Source organism: Peromyscus leucopus, chromosome X (genome assembly GCF_004664715.2).
Source record: "Peromyscus leucopus breed LL Stock chromosome X, UCI_PerLeu_2.1, whole genome shotgun sequence".
NCBI lineage: Eukaryota > Metazoa > Chordata > Mammalia > Rodentia > Cricetidae > Peromyscus > Peromyscus leucopus.
In genome coordinates this window covers 133,078,706-133,096,460 of record NC_051083.1, presented here as the reverse complement: position 1 = coordinate 133,096,460, position 17,755 = coordinate 133,078,706, and the positions used below count along the sequence as shown (strand labels likewise).

The 17,755-nt window shown below is 40.3% G+C and overlaps 1 protein-coding gene across 6 annotated transcripts in view; it reads right to left on the bottom strand.

Annotated features, from left to right (window-relative positions):
* Mamld1 (mastermind like domain containing 1) overlaps window positions 1–17,755 on the bottom strand; it is a 145,862-nt gene that overhangs the window by 55,515 nt on the left and 72,592 nt on the right. For 5 of the 6 annotated variants that reach the window (XM_037199280.1, XM_028856583.2, XM_028856585.2 and 2 more), the window contains exon 2: window positions 5,114–5,272. In XM_037199280.1, coding sequence (XP_037055175.1) covers window positions 5,114–5,209 — 96 coding nt within the window. In that variant the 5' untranslated portion in view covers window positions 5,210–5,272. Of the gene's footprint in view, window positions 1–5,113; window positions 7,316–17,755 lie in introns of those variants that run through there. The other variant, XM_037199279.1, reaches the window with a different exon arrangement.

Below are 17,755 nucleotides of genomic sequence, written 5' to 3'. Positions count from 1 at the left end.
CAGGTCACTGATTTTCTCAGCTGGGCTACTCAGCCAGGACCCAGATACCAAGCCTGGTGGTGTCCTTCAAGCTGAGAGTTTCTCAGTCCTTGCTGAAGAGAGATTAGTCTGTAGGCAAAATATGTGCCTGGCTTCCCTGCCTGGTTGGATATCAGTAGCAGGAAAGGGCCCTTGCTGCAGAAGGAGGAGAAGGGGGCAGGGTGGGTAAAGGGAGTGAACAGCTGCGTGCTCCATGGGGAGGATCCCCAAAATAGCAAGGCGCATATGCACTGCAGGCCTTGACCCAGAATGTTCAGAGTTGCACTATAAATCCAGCTCTCCTCTATGCAATGGGGCTGCCTATGAGACCATAGCCATCCTTAGGGGTCCTCTGTATTCCAAGCTGAGTTCCAAGGACACACTGTTCCTTGCCTTTCTGGTGGAAAAAATAATTTTGAGTCAATGCCAACCTCTGATAGCTAAAAAGGTGCCAAGAACAGTCAAAGCCTGTATGCTTTAGGACAAGTCCACATCTCTGTCTTACTCATCATGATGTCAGAGATCCTGAAGTAGTCAGGGAGTATTTATTAAGCCCTCTTGACTATTGTGGAAACTGGGCCCCCAAGGCTCATGTTAAGAACTCAGCAAGTGGTTGGGACTGCTCTCAGGCATCACCTGGTTCTCAGCAGTGCAACCTACATACCTGGGATCCTTTCTCTTGAGGCCAGACTTGCACCTGTAGCAGGCCTACAGCCTACATGAAGTAGAGAATATTGACAAAGACACCAGCCATTGAACCTTGAAATTTCAGAGTCACTTCAGTTCTCCACATGCCTTCCCATACAACTCCAAAGCAGCCTGGTTTGCTGCCAGGCTGGAAGCAGACTGTGCTGGTCAGAGGGCTAAAGGAAACATAGATGTTATCCACTCTTCACCTGATTATACCACTGGGATGAAAGCACCAGGACACCTGGAATTCTCTTCTGTCCACTGCTCTGTTTTGAGAACTCAGGGCTTAGTGTGTGTATTGGAGCCTCTAATCCAGGCATAGGAAGCAGTAATTGGGCAGAGCAGCAGTCACTTCTCCTGATCTCAAACTTCAACATAAAATAGTCTTGCTCTCAGTGAAGGAAGACTATAGTCCTGGATCTCAGAATCTAGCCCTAGAGCTATGTACACATACAAAGGTTCCTGGGATTGTGGCAGAAGGCCAGATATAGACAGGCTCTTATAAATCATATCCAAGCTCTCAGAATTCAAAATGAAGGGGACTTGTTCCAGGTTATACCATTAGTCACAGCTTTGAGCCTCTGAGATCTCCTTCCTGAGTTTAGTACTCTGTGCAAAGAAAACAACAGAGCTCCAAGGTCGATGGGCACAGACCTTGACCTGGATTACACACCACAGAGGTGAAGAGCCTCTATTGGGTATTTTAAAGGAAATGATGGAACTGGGGACAGTATTATTTGAACGATTCAAATATCCACGTACTCTTTATGGGGTGGGGGTACATGCTCTCTTTTCCAGAGTTCAGTTTGCCACTTTCAATTGAAGGTGAGGAGACAGATTGGGGTTGTTTTGGGTTGTTCTGAAGGGACAGAGCACACTGTCCTTTGAACTATGCAATGGGACTGTTGATGTAGCTCCTTGCCCATTCACTCACTATTCTCTATGAGGTACTAGGTTCCTCAGACCTTATTATTTTGTACATAAAGAAAGTGATAAGAATATCCTCCCTTCAAGCCAAAGAGTAGTTGGCAAGCTTATAAGGTGTACTGGGCATGCCAACTTATTGTAACCTATAGAGTTATTTAGTAACATTAAGGCGCTGAACACAGATGATGAACAGAGAGTACATGCCCTTTTCTTTCCCAAGTTGTACATTTAGTGTCCTTAACCTCCTCATTTTTATTATACTTAGAAGAGTTTATGGTATTGCTTTTGGGAGTAATGGGGACTGAAACTAGATTTTTGTGTATGCTGAACAAGCACTGTGCACACTGAGCTATATTTCCAGGCCAACTCCACCATTTTGCTCAGAAGCAGCTGTAGAAATGGAATAGGTATAGACAGAGGCAGAAATGACATTCGACTTAAACACTGAGTCTTTGCCTATGTAGGCTCTGGGGCATTCAATGCCTTTGAGTTTTTTGATCAACCTACTGGATCTGTAGAAGTTCCAATCTGAACTTCAAAGGAAAGGACATGACATTCCACATGCTGTCTCCATCTACTAACCATCTACTAACCTTGAATAGATAGACAAATGTTGCCAAAAGAAAACCTCTTTTTTCTGTGCCACAGGAGTCATTAAGTAATCGTGGTACTAGATGAACAACGATGCTGAAAAGGAACTTGAATCACTACATTTCTTTACAATTTACTTTGTAAAGTGCACTTAGCATTTTGTGTTTCAAAACAAGCTTTCCATCTAAGATGCAGCAGAGTATGCTGCAGGACAATGGGCTCTGAAATCTGCCTGTTATTTGGTGCTTAACCTATTTATGACTTCTTCTTGGGGTAATCAGGAGATAGTGTTCCCTAAATGCTAGGCAAAGTACTAATATCTAGTCAATGTTGAAGTCAAGGCAGTTATTCTTGCTATTGGTTCATCTGAATTATGTTTCCTAGAGGACAATGAATGAACATTGTAGCTATTTAGGAGCAGGTGTAAGACTAGAACCTCAGGGTCCTGGGTCCTGATCTTAGGCTAAAAATACTTGTTACTTCAAATTCACTTCTTTCTTCAAAGTAGCTCTCAATTGTTTACATGAAAATTCCAGGGCAATTAAAAAGCTCTCTTCTAGTGGCACATGCCTGTAATCCCAGCACTCAGGAGATTGAAGCAGGAGGGTCACAAGTTTCAGGTCAGCCTGGACTACAGGGTGAGATTCTGTCTCTGCATAAATAAATCTCTCCTCTTAGAATGATAGGATTTTATTTTACAATTTTAATGTGATACAGGTTTTTCTGTTAACTTTGTTTTCAACCTAACCAAAAAGAAACCAGTTAAGGTTACTTCCCAGAGCAGATTTCTATGTTTGGGAGGCTTTCAGGATGAAGTCAGGTGGCACACACAATGTGCTTCCAGACTTATGTTGTTTCTTGGGACCAAGGAGCAGTATTAAGTCTGGATGTCCTTAAGTCTTAGAAACACAGCCAACAACAGAAACATCTGAAATCCAGGTAAGACCACACCTTGAACTGCAAAACCAGTTACTGCTAAGGACAGCCTTCTGCCATGATAGTTTGAATCCCTACAGTAACTTCTTTGAACAGCAGTATTTTGTTGTTGTTGTTGTTGAACACCCAGGAAATTCTATTAATCTCCCAGTTTCTGAATCTTCTTTCCTAGTACCCTGCTGTTCAGATCCTCAGCATCTGCAGCAAAGTTGGAGGCTAACACTAGGCATCTTCCTAAGGCTACAGGGATTGACTGCACTAAAAGCCAGCTGCATTCACAGCACACCAAGAGATGCCCTGGATACTTACAGATGGAAGCAACAGTCCTTATCAGGCGTTATCAGTATTATCCCTTTTGGTGACCATATGTGTCTTCCAAGACAGATGCAGTTTCACCTGGGATGAAGGCTCATCTAATGGAGCTGCTTTCAGAAACTCGGGTATATTTTTGGACCCTTTCAATTAGGGCAAATTATTGGTCTTCTACATCATCTTGGCATTTCAAAAATAGCCATTTCACTCTGAGCCAAGGACAGAGAATGAGGTGTGCTATGGATGAAGAAGAGCTGATTTTGGTTAAGGGTAAGGTGTGACTCTAAATCAATGAACGTGCATTTTTTTTGGCAAAGCTTATGAAGGGTGCTAGAGGTCATTTGCCCTGAGAGCCCAAGCCAGAAAATGGCATGAACAATGGTAGCCACTCTACAATGAGAATTGCTCCAAGGACCCACTCCCAGGACAGTGATCCCTAGATGCCATGCACAATGATCTACACAGATGGAAGCAAAAGTGTTACTTACCAGACATACTTTTTATTTTTATGAAGTCTGGACAGTAAGTGAGGAGCAGGGAAGCCTCCTTCCTATACCTATAGCCCGCCCACATTTATGCCTAGGATTTGGTCCAAGTGAGTGGAAAACAAAGGGAGAATTTAAAATCAAGCCTAAACTGATTGTGAACGCTGGGGACATACTAGATGCTTTCCTTTATAGTCTCAGATGTTGGCCATCAAAGAGAAGCCTGAAATATAAAGGGTTGTTACAATGGATATTAGAGATTCTCTTCTGTGAATGCCTCAACTTGTGTCTGGCAGGTTGTAAACAAGTCACACTGGCCAATCAATTCATCTGTCTATGTCTATCCTGTCTGCCCATTTATGTGAATGTTGTGGTACTCCAGTCACCAAATTTTATTAAAAGTTTATGCACTCGACTTAATAGCATATCCTCAATACATTGTTGACAATGAGGGGAAAAAAGAGAAATGTGATTCAATCACTCACACCTGTACACATAACAAAATTCCTAAAATGAACAGAGCAAACTGCCCTGGGAACTGGGGAAGATAAATCCCTCCAGTTATGTGAAATGACATTACCTCAGACCTCAGGGCTCCCAGTTCCATGAGCAGGAAGGAAACAGATCCATGGCTCTATAGGAACCATTTCCCCTCTGCTCTATTACTTTTAGAGATTAAGCAAGACACTCCTCTGTGGTCTAATACCCCGAGATAACAGCCATTGTGTTTGCTGCAGCTCCTGCTAACCTAATCTTGGTAGACTGGTGATGTTGCAGGGACTGACTGCCAGACTCCAGCAACCAGAGGCTCTCATGCTGCCCTTAGAACTACCTCTGGAATCTCCAACACTGAGTTCAGATACATGGATGATGGCTGAATTCCTAGAGAATAAAGCACAAATGTGACAAATGACTTTGAGAGAAGATACCAGGGCCAGCCAGTTAAATAGGAATCCCTTCTATGTCCAGTTTCTTAACTTTTTTAAACTAGAAACCCACAGGGGCAGGAGTAGTTCTTCTTGATTCAAGTGCCTTATATTTTCAGTTGGTCTCCAACACCAAATTTGCACAAAGACTTTCAACAACACATCTCATGTTCAAATTTAAGTTTAGAAGCATTCAGTGCCCCCTCCCCCCATAGCCCATTTTCTGACCGATTCCTGGAGCTTTCTGGGCTCCTGACGATTTCCCACCATGTTGAAATGGGGAAGCATGCTCTCGATTACAAGCCGACTTTTCCAGTCATCCATTGTTTGACCTGCAATTTTATTCTTGACTCTCCAAGGCGTTTCCCAAACGACCTAGATACAGGGCTTAAGGAGACAAAAAGTATACTGTCTTTCAGATATGAAGGTGAGACCATTGACCCCATGAATCACAGGCTTTCAAATTTGTGTAGGATCTGCCTAATTCATTTTCCCATCTCTCTTTCCACCACACCACCCTCATAGGCTACCCCCAATCCCAGGAATGAGGAAATACTTCTATGAGCCAGTTGAGCAGGGTAAAGTGGCCATCCATGTCCATGAAATAGGTAAACTGTACTGGAAAACAGAGAAGGTGGAGGAGGAGCTTGATGAGACTAAAATGGCACTGGTCATATAGTTGGGCAAAGTGAGTCCTAGTTCTGGCTCTTATTTTGTGCGGGACTCAGGGAAGGCTCTCCTATTTTCTGAGATAGTTCACTTCAGTGAACAATATAGCAACAGAATCAAAGTGATGGCTTAGAGCCTTTTCAACTCTGGTCATATTAGGACTCAGCCAAGTGATCAGACCAACAGTTCCAATCACAGCTAACACTGGGAAGAAGGAATGGATGCTGAAAGGGGCTCCAGAAAGCCTGGTGCATCAGTTGACAGGACACTAAATGAGTTACTGCAGCATATCCTCCAGGCTGGATGAACAGACATGTAAACCCAGGAAAAGCTGTTTTCTGTTTTCTACAAAGTGAAATAAGGACTATGTTATCTCACTATGCTACACGTGAGATGAGGACTATGATAAGGTACCCATATAAATATGGGGTTAGCTTTCCTTGCTGTAACCTTTCTTGTCTATATGGTACCAGGCACTACAATCTTGATGTTAGGAAAGTCAGAAAAGCACTTTCCCACTGAGTGAAAACAAAATCTTTGTCATGTTATATAAAACAAACATCAGAGGATTCTGTAAGATAGAGAGAATATAAATTGTCTAGGGACCTTGGGATCTAATGAATAAAACTGATGAGTTCCCTGGGATTTCATTCTACTAGATTTAGAGCCAAAGAACCCAGCAACCTCAAAAGCCAATGCCCACAAACAGAAGTGCTCAAAAAAGGCTTGCTTTTTCTAGCCTTTTGAGACAGAAAACCTTAAACCAAAACCACTCTAATCCAGCTAACCACCAGAAAACACACTGTAGTGCCCTCCCATTCCAGCAGCAAAGACCAAGTAGGGGAGCCTACTGTACCCCTAGTTGGCAGCAATGAGACACTTCTCCCAACCCCACTGGAGTGATAGCAACAGATGTCTAGTGAGGACTTGGATATAACATGCTTGCCTAGCAGTAATGAGGGGCCCCAACCTCACCTCCTTTACATCAAAGAAGCTATCTCAGCTACTTGAACTTCTATATTACCACAAAAAAGAAAGATGCTATCCCCCTTTCTTGCCAGATCAATAAAAACAGAAGATTTAAATAAAAACCAGTTTTAAAATATTAAAAATATCCTGACTTTAGTAAAAAAGGCACCTATACCAAGATGAAAAGGTCTAAAGCTAACTGAAAAAGGATTATTAATCGATGTGTCACCAAGATGATACAGATGTTGCAATTACCTGACTAGAATTTTAAAATAACAATCATTTAAATGCTTCCCCCAAGAGATATAATAATGCTTTAAACAAAGGGACAAGCTCAGGAAATTGAAATATTAGAACTAGAAACCACAGTAACTTAGATAACTTTGGTGGATGGGACCAAAAGGGGAATGGAAAGAACAGTGAATTTCTTGTACCCTTTATACTCCAATTTCTTCAATGTGAAGACAAAGACTGGGAAAGAATGACAGAAAAATGACACACTACCTATAGGAGAAAACTAATTTCAATGATGGCAAATATTTGCTCAGAAGCCACGGAGGTCACAATGAAATAATGCAGTGATTCTCAAATGTGAGGTTGTGAGGGAGAGCTTCAACACAAAATCTTAGTGAAAATGTTTCAGATGTAGAAGGGGAATTTTGACTTTCTTAGATGGAGGGAAACCAAGAGAATTTATCAACAACACACCTCTACTAAGATAATAATTAAAGGAAGTTCTACAAACAGAAAACAATTGAAGAAGAAATGTTGGTATTGTCCAGGAAGAAAGAACACTAGAAAGAGAAAAACAATATGGTTAAATAAAATAGATTTTCTTCCATGCTTAAATTTCATAAATTATGTTGATGGTTGAATTACCAATTATATTGTCTAATACAGTTCTAAATATGTATGAAAGAAATATTTAACACAGTTACATTATAAACAGAAGTAAAGGGGTAGAGAGAAATGCAAGGTTTTTCTACTTCATTAAAGGTAGTAAAATATTGACAGTTGTACATTTCATGTGATGCATACACACACAGACAGTAGTTCTGAGGGAAACCACCACAAAAAGACAGAGTAAAAATATTATATATGATTCAAATATTATTCTAAAATTACTCAAGTGATGCATAGACGTTTAAGGAAAAGAAAAATTGAAAAAAAAAACCTCATAGGGAACAGAAAGAAAACAAGTAAGTGGGTAGGAATGCACACTAATATCAGTAACTACATTAAACAATGGCGTAAGACTTTGGCAAATAAGATAAAAATATAACCTAGTGATATAGTATTTCAAGATGTTTTCTCAAATATAATAATTTAAGAAGATTTAAAGTGATGTGCTAGAAGTTATGCATGTGGACATCTAGTTTTCTCAGATTGTTTGTTGAAAAATGTTTTTTATCCAATTTATATTTCTGGCATCTGTAGTAACTACTTATGTGGACTGATATCTACGTCCTTAACTCAGTTTCATCGATCTCTCTGTGTGTGTTTGTGTCAGTAACATGTTGTTTTCATTACCATAGCTCTGTAGAACAATATGAAATCAGGTATAGTTAAACCTTCCACAGAAGGTTTTTTGTTGTTGTTCAGGATTGCTTTGGCTATCCTAGGTCTTTTGTGCCTCTATATAAAATTTTGGATTGTTTCTGTGTGTGAATAATGGAATTGGAATTTTGATTTGAGATGACAGCAATGAACCAGTAGATTGCTCTTGGTAAGATGGTCTTTTCATAATATTAATACTTTGATTCCGTGAGTATGGGGCACCTTTCCATCTTCTAGTGTCAATTTCTTTCTTCAGTGTCTTAAAATTTCCATTATAAAGGTCTTTAATTTTCTTAGTCAGGTTTGTTTCCAGATATTTTGGGTGGTTATTGTGAATGGGATTGTTTCCCTTTCTTTTTCAGTCTGTTTGTCATTGGTATATAGGAAGGTTTTTTTTTTCTCTACTCCACTCCATTGTTTTCTCTTTTTATTAAGAGATTTTCTATTCATTTTACATACAAACCACAGATTCCCCTGTCCTCCCTCATCCTGCCCCCCAGCATCCCCCCTCAACACACCCCCCTTTCCCACCTCCTCCAAGGCAAGGTCTCCTATGGGGAGTCAGCAGAGCCTGGTACATTCAGTTGAGGCAGGTCAAGCACCCCCCTCCATGCACCAATGCTGCACAAAGTATCTCACCATAGGCACTAGGTTCCAAAAAACCAGCTCATGCACTAGGGACAGGTCCCGATCCCACTTCCTGGGGATTCCCTAAACAGTTCAAGCTAAACAACTGTCTCACTTATCCAGAGGGTATAGTCCAGTACCATGGGGGTTCCTCAGCTATTGGTCCACACTTCATGTGTTTCCACTAGTTTGGTTAGTTGTCTCTGTACTTTTTCCAATCATGGTCTCAATGTCTCTTGCTCATATAATCCCTCCTCTCTCTCATCAATTGGACTCCTGGAGCTCTGCCTGGGACCCAGCCATTAATTTCTGCATCTGCTTCCTTCAGTCACTGGATGAGGGTTCTATGATGACAGTTAGGGTATTCAGCCATCTGATCACCAAAGTAGGTCAGTTCAGGCACCCTCTTGACCATTGCCAGTAGTCTATGGTGGAGTCATCCTGTGGATTCCTGGGAATCTTTCTAGCACTCTGCTTCTCCCTATTCCCATGCTGTCTCCATTTATCATGGTATCTCTTTCCTTGCTCTCTCACTCTGTTCCCATTCCAGCTCAAAGCTCCCACTCCTCTAAGCTCTCACCCCCATCCCTTGCCCTCTATTATTCCCCCTCAACCCCCAGCTTGTTCATGTAGATCTCATCCATTTCTCCATCATTGGCCAATCCATGTGCCCTTCCTAGGGTCCTCCTTACAGGTTGTTGGTTTTTGTATGTCAATTTTGTATCTTGCCACTTGGTTCAAATTAATTATCTCTAAGAGTGGTTTTTGTGGAGTCTTTGGTGTTTCATATATATAATAGAATCATGATCTGCAAATAGGGATACCTTGATTTCTTTTCCAATTTGTATCCCTTTTATGCTCTTCTCTGGTCATGTTAGTTCTAACTATGTCTTCAAGTACTACATTAATAGTGTTATTATTACTGTTCTTAGTGGGAACTCTTTTGAGGTTCTTTTCTCCATTTAACATGATGGTGCTATGGGATGTTTTGTATGTTAGATGTGTTGCTCTGATTGGTTAATAAATAAAACACTGATTGGCCAGTAGTCAGGCAGGAAGTATAGGCAGGACAAGCAGAGAAGAGAATCCTGGGACCAGGAAGGCTGGGTCAGAGAGACACTGCCAGCCGCCGCCATGACAAGCAAGATGTAAGGTACCAGTAAGCCACAAGCCACATGGCAACTTATAGATTAATAGAAATGGGTTATTTTAAGATACAAGAACTAGATAACAAGAAGACTGCTATGACCATACAGTATGTAAGCAATATAAGTCTCTGTGTGTTTACTTGGTTGGGTCTGAGAGGCTGCAACACTGGTGGGTGAGAGAGATTTGTCTTGTCTGTGGGCCAGGCAAGACCAGAAAAACCTCTAGCTACATGATGGCTTCTGTGTCTATTGAGATGATCATGTGATTTTTGTCTTTTGTCCATTTATTTATAAGTTTAATTATAATTATTAATATATGTATATTGAGTCATCCTTGTATTGATGGAATAAAGTCAAGTTAGTCATGATGAATGATCTTTTTATGTGATATTGAATTCAGTTTGCCAATATTATATTGAAAATTTGTGTATCTTTGTTTATCAGGAAGATCAGCCTGTAATTTTATCTTATTTTACTTTATTTTTGTGTGGTGAATTAATTCATTTGATTTGGGTATCATCAGGGTAATGCTGGTTTTGCTAAAGAAAAAAAAGGAAGCCTTTGTTTTCTCTATTTTATGGGATAATTTAAGTAATTCTTTAAAATTCTGGTAGAATTCTTCTATGTATCAATCTAGTTATGAGCTATTTTTTTTAGTTTGGAGGCTTTTTATTACTACTTCAGTCTCATTACTGTTTATAGATGTTAAATTGTTTATTTAATTTTAGTTTAATTTCGGTATGTCATATGACATTTTTATCAATTCCCCCATCCCAGGCTCAGGGAATATCATGGAAGAAGCATAAATAATATAAGACCCAGAGGATGAAGAAAGGTGATATGAAAGCTGTTTTCTGGGCATGATATGACTATCAAACTCCTGAACACATAGCAGCTATTGTTATATGCACAAAACCATATAATTTCAGCCCAGGTCAAATTGTGGCATAGATGGGCAGATGATCTCCAAATCCATGACATACTGAGGAGTTATTGGCAGGAGACAGTTGTTGGAGGAGGAAGAACCACTCTTTTTTGATGAAGTGACCACTAGTGTACTACCCATGCTCAAGTGGATGACACAACACTCATGTACATATAGGCAGCACCAAGATATGAAGTTGGGAGGGGGACATATGGGAGAATATGAGGGGGAATTGGAAAAGGGAAATGGATATCATCATATTTATTGTATACATGTATGAAAATCTAAAGAATAAAGAAAAACTATTATAGAAAGAAATAAATTATGCAAATATTAAATGACATCAAGACTATTTCAGTAATATTAGATAAGATAGACTTTAGAGCAAAGAAAATAATTGGGGATGGAGAAGGACATTATATAATGGTAAAGGCATCAATACACCAAAAAGACATCTTCTAAAGAACTGAGCTGAAAAATATAGGATCTACAAGTGAACTAAAAATGATCTAGAAAAAATTAAAAGGATTGAAATAGTACATGATATTTTCTGTGACTATAATAGAATCAAACTAGAAAACAATAATAGAAAAAGAGGTGAAAATTTTCAAAACACTTAGAAACAAAAGTGCTAGCTTTAAAAATTGTGTCAGAATTCTGAAGAAAATAAATATGTTGACTACAACTCTGAATGAAAATGATACCACAATATGTCCAAACTTGTGGAGCATGAGCAAAGTTGTTCCAAGAGAGAGTCATAGCATTAAATGTTTACATTAGAAGTGAGGGGATAATTTAAGCTCTCAAAGCACTTTGCAAAAGAAAACAGAATCTCAAAACCAAGCAGAAGGAAACAATAAAGAATTAAAATAAATGATACTGGAAAAAAAATAGAGATAAACCCAATAAAAAAGCTATATTTGACAAAATTAGTAAAGTTGTTGAACCTGAAAATTAAAATTGCAATGAATGAAAAAGGAATTATTACTACACACCCTGTAGATAAAGAAAACACCATTTTACATATTAAATTTGGAAATTTTAAAGAAATGGAGCGATTTTCCTAAAGTACAAATGACCAAATTACCCAGTATTAAAATATATCATTGTAATTCTGAGAAAAGGAATCAAAATTATTAAAACTCCTGATGTGAATGTTCAAAGGAGCTGAAATGTGCCATAGTGGTAGAGAGCTTGTCTAACATCTAGGAAGTCCTGGATTTGACCCCCCACACCCAGTATGGCAAAAGGAAGGCTCTAGGCTCAGATAGTTTCAAATGTTGAATGATCTTTTTGGTGTGATCCTGAATTTAGTTTGCTAACATTTTATTGAGAATGTTTGCAACCATGTCTATCAGAATGATCAGCCTGTAATTTTCTTTTCTGTGTGGTGGTGAAAGAAGAGTTAGTACCACCTCTATATGAGCATGACCTCTTTCAGGGAACACTTGCTGGGTTGTTGTATTGTCCTGACACCAAAAACATTGACTATCCAGACAGAAAATTACAGAGCAAAGTATGCAGAAAAATTCTAAACAACATTTTAATCACTTATAATAGGAAATACACATCACAAGTTAACTTACTTTACTCTGGCCATATAATGCTGGTTCAGTATTTATCAGTCCATCTGTTTTATCTACTATAGTAACAGGTAGTATATAAAAATCATATGATATAAACAACATTTTGAATGCTCTAAGTAGCATTGTGTGGATATGAGATTTCTGTCTTTGGAAAACATTTAGCGCAACACCAGATTCTGGGGAGGATGTGGAGGAAATACATTACACATAAATGTCTGGTGGGTATTCTAAATGGTACACCTGCTCTGGAAATTGTGCAGCTTCTTAAGAAAAATATATAAATACCAGCAATTGTACTCCTGAATATTTATCTAGAAACATGAAAATGGAAGTGTGTAACAAAGTTTTTAAATGCACACACACACATGTTGCTGGAGGGCTTCTCTCCAGGTTCCCCAAGCCCCACAGTCCCACAATCCACTTATAAAATAATCACTCAGATGCTTATATCACTTATAAACTGTATGGCCATGGCAGGCTTCTTGCTAACTGTTCTTTTATCTTAAATTAACCCATTTTTATAAATCTATACCTTGCCATGTGGCTGGTGGCTTACCAGCGTCTTCACATGCTGCTTATCCTGGCAGTGGCTGCAGTGTCTCCCCTCTCAGCCTTCCGCTTCCCAGAATTCTCCTCTCTCCTTGTCCCACCTACTTCCTGCCTGGCAACCTACTTCCTACCTGGTCACAGGCCATCAGTGTTTTATTTATATAGAGCAATATAAAGTTGCTTGCATCCATCTACCATTTCTCAGGTACCATTATGTTCCTTCTCAGGTCTTTGATGTGGTTGAAAACTAGATAGTTGTAATTTCCTCAGTTATGATAAAAGATAAGTTAGATATAAAACCTTAAACTCACAAATATAAGATAGATAGGACATCTTCTTTAATATTGTAACTGTAATTCTTGCTCGATAATTGTTTTGTTACATATAATTTTACCATGTTAAAGTTAAAACCTTCCTTTTTAAAAAAAAGAAAAAAAGGGGAAGTGCTGTGGATATTGCTCTATATAAATAAAACACTGATGGCCAGTGACCAGGCAGGAAGTAGGTTGCCAGGCAGGAAGTAGGTGGGACAAGAAGAGAGGAGAATTCTGGGAAGCGGAAGGCTGAGAGGGGAGACACTGCAGCCACCACCAGGATAAGCAGCATGTGAAGACGCTGGTAAGCCACCAGCCACGTGGCAAGGTATAGATTTATAAAAATGGGTTAATTTAAGATAAAAGAACAGTTAGCAAGAAGCCTGCCATGGCCATACAGTTTATAAGTGATATAAGCGTCTGAGTGATTATTTTATAAGTGGATTGTGGGACTGTGGGGCTTGGGGAACCTGGAGAGAAGCCCTCCAGCAACACACACACACACACACACACACACACACACACACACACACAGATAGAGGAGAGAGAGAGAGAGAGAGAGAGAGAGGGAGAGAGAGAGAGAGAGAGAGAGAGAGAGAGAGAGAGAGAGAGAGAGAGAGAGAGGGAGGGAGGGAGGGAGGGAGGGAGGGAGGGAGGGAGGGAGAAATCCTGTATCGGTATGGTATCACTTTCTTGGTTCTGACATTGTAGGGTTGGTATGGAACATGTAACAATGAGGAAGACTGTCTTAGGGGTAAATGGTGGCTTCTTCCTACCGTGTTTGCAGTTTACTGTGAATCTAATTATTTCCAAACAAGAAACCAACTGTTACTTGGAGTTCAGCTACTTGGAGTTCAGCCTCTAGATCCAGGACACATTGATTCCTCATACTGCCTCTGAGACATTTCTTCATAGCATTTTTGCTTCAAGCAGTTTATAAATGTCTGTAACTTCCTTATTTAAAACAATTCAACACAGTCTCCACCTCGCCTGTTTCTGGATGTTTTAGGGACCAAAACTGAGACTTTAACTGGGATACTGAGCACATACTAGGATCAAAATGGTACATACTGTACACCATGCATGCAAACATAAAAGGCAAAAGAGACTGCCATTACTGCAAAGGCAGTCATTAGTTCTGGACAACACAGGCTCAGCATTTTCAGTCTGTAGAGGCTAGGGACTCTGTTATTTCAGGGCTAGCAACACAAAACTTAAGGACATCATACAAGCTACTTATTCACTCAACTCTAAAGAAAAAAAGTAAAAACAAAAACAAAATCAAAACCAAACAAAATTCCAAAAGGCTGACCTCCCTTTAAAAGACACCACTCTACCCAGGGCGAATGTTGAGATCTCCATGAGTGAACTGGGGGTGAGGGGTGGGCAATGAGGGTAGAGGATGGGGGATGAGAACATAGGGAAATGGGATTGTCAAGCTGGAACAGGGATGGAGTGGGAAACCAATGAGAGAGATAGCATGATGGAGGGAGATATCATGGGGATAGAGAGAAACCCAGTGCTAGGGCAGTTGCCAGGAATGTCCAAGGATGACCACCACAGCTTGGACTACTAGAAATAGTGGAGAGGGTACCTGAACTGAACTGGCTTGCCCCAGTGATCAGATCGGTGAGTACCCTAATTGTCACCACAGAATTTTTCTCCAATGACTGATGGAGGCAGATGCAGAGATCCACAGCCAAACACCAGGAGTCCAGTCAAAGAGAGAGAAGAGGGATTCTATGAGCAAGTGCATCAGGATCATGATGGAGAAACCTGCAGAGACGACCAAAGCAAACTAATGGGAACTCATGAAAGTTGGATCAATGGCTATGGAGCCTACATGGTACTGGGCTTGGCCCTCTGCATGGTGAACCAGTTGTGTACCCTTATCTTCTTGGGGGGCCCCCTGATGGTAGAATCAGAATCCATCCCTGGTGCATGAGGGGGCTTTTTGGAGCCTACTACCTATGATGGGACACCTCGTGCAGCCTTGAGGCAGGGGGAAGGGCTTGGACTTGCCTCTACTGGATGTGTCTCCACATGGGAGGCCTTGCCTTCTTGTGAGGGGGGAATGGGGGTACACTGGGGGAGAGTCTTGGGGGTGGAGGAAAGAGGGGGCTCTTTGGTGTGTAAAATGAATGAAAAAAATTCTTAATAAAAAAAACACTCTATTGATTTCATGCTCTGCTATTTTATGTTCTCCAAATCAAACACAAAATGGATGTCATGGTGGGGGGAGTAATTGGAGCTTTCTGAACAAAGACTTTAATCTGTGTCCCGAAGTGGCAGCCTATACCTTCACTACCAAAATTATCTTGTTTGGGTACTGGCTGGGCGAGGACTGAGGAGCAAGATGGGAAAAGCTGTACATCAGGCTGGCTGGCTGTGTATACACCAGAAGCCTGAGACCACTGTTCTCTAGACTTCCAACATGGATGATAGAAAGGAGTACAGAGCCGAGGACAGGAATAAAATGCTTCCTAAGCAACAGACCTCCTGTTGCCTCAGACCATCCTCGTCCACAGGACACTGGTTAACCATTACTAATCACTGTTTTCATTAACAATCTAAGCTACAGGTCAAAGAGTATATTTTAGTCCAGAGAACTAGACCTGGGAGGTACAGAAAGAGGCCAGATATGAACAGAAAGAACTCACTGTTTAGGGGCTTCATCTGTGTTCCCATGGCCTCTGGTAGGAAGTTATTTCTCTGATATTCTGGTCCTCTTCCAGAGAGGAGTAAAGTCTTTGATGTGTCACTAGCCCTAGATTGGTGGTTCTCAACCTTCCTCACAGTTTCTCATGTTGTGGTGACCCCCAGTCATAAAAATTATTTTTGTTGCTACCACATAACTGTAATTTGCTACTGTTATGGGTCATAATGTAAATATCTGATATGCAGGGTGTCTGATATGTGACCCTTGTGAAAAGGTAACCCTCAGGCTGAGAACCACTGCCCTAGAGTGTTCGTGCCTACATGAGCACTGCTGAATGGATCTGCAGGGTGCACTTAAACTTAGATGACAATCTTCCCTAGAGCTTTGTCAGGGTTTAGTTACTTGGTCAAGAGCTTCAGTGATTTAGTGTACTGGAACCCAAGTGAGCTTAGTAATGTATAATATTATTCAACATTTCTGTGCATTTGAAGGGGCTGTTTTGACACTATGCAAGAAATGCAAGGCATATAATTACAGTTTGTGTTACTAAACATATTAATATTAGAACATGTCCTTTTTCACTTTGAAAAGTTTAATTAAAAAAAAAAAACTACAAGTGGGCCTAGGCCTGGGAATATAGCTTAGTTGGTAGAGTACCTGCCTAGTGTGCACAAAGCCCTATGTGAGATTTGTTCCCCAGCATTGCATAAAACAGATGTAGTGCACATACCTGTAATCCTGGTATTAGAAAGGTAGAGGCAATAGAATCAGAATTTTAAGTTCATCCTTGGCTACATAGCTAGTTTGAGGCCAGTCTAGGATTCATGCAACCCAGTCCCCGCCAAAAAAAGAATAAATAAAAGACTAAGAATCTAAAGCTGATGCCAAGAAATTGGAAACCTCCTACACTGCTGCTGGATATGTAAAAGAGTGCAGCTGTTATGAGAAGCAGTTAAGTGCAGAGTCACCATATAATGTAGAAATTCCACTCAAGCCTACAAAAATTTGGACGAAGGCATTCCTAGTGGTACTATGCCTAATAGTCCCAAATATTCACTGAGGTGTGTGTAGATAGACAAAATTTAGAGTATCTAAAGAAGAGTATCTAAAGAAGAGATAGTGTGTAGATAGACAAAATTTAGAGTATCCAGAAGAGAGTGCCAGAGCCCATAGAATCGGAGTTATAGATGATTATGAGTATATGTGGGTGCTCTGCAAGGCACTCTGCTAGAACAGCAAGTACTACTAAATGTTGAATCACCTTTCTAACCCACTATGATTATATTTGTATGAAATGTCTGGAACAAGCAAATCCATAAACACATAAGGGTCACCTATAGCTGGGAGTCTGGGAAAATGTGAACAGATGCTAACACGTACTGGGTTTCTTCTGAGGGTGATGAAACTATTCAGAAATTAATTGTGGGGATGATTGTCCATCTCTGTGAACACACTAAAACAGAATTACACAATTTCAATGCATAAATTTATGGCGTGTGAATTATGTACTAATAAAGTTGACTTTCCTAAGTTCAAATTGTTTCACTCTTTACTCCAATTCAGGGTTGTAGAAGGCTGTTCTTTGTAAAGAAAGGATTAAGCAACATATTTTAAGATTTTCAGAGGTAATGAGTGTTTACAACCTCCACATTAAGCAGGATTGACTCCTTTTGAAACTGGACACCACCATTCATTTGCTCAGTCTTTGGCTGCTGAGGAAACAGTGCTAGAAACTCTTTCTTGGTGGACTGGGTGTTCACAGAGTGACTTGCAAATCAAAGCAGGATGCTAGCAGGCACCTGTCACTGCTACTTTAGACATTGCTGCTGCTATTTCACAGGAACCTGCGATGTCCCCATATTAGCTT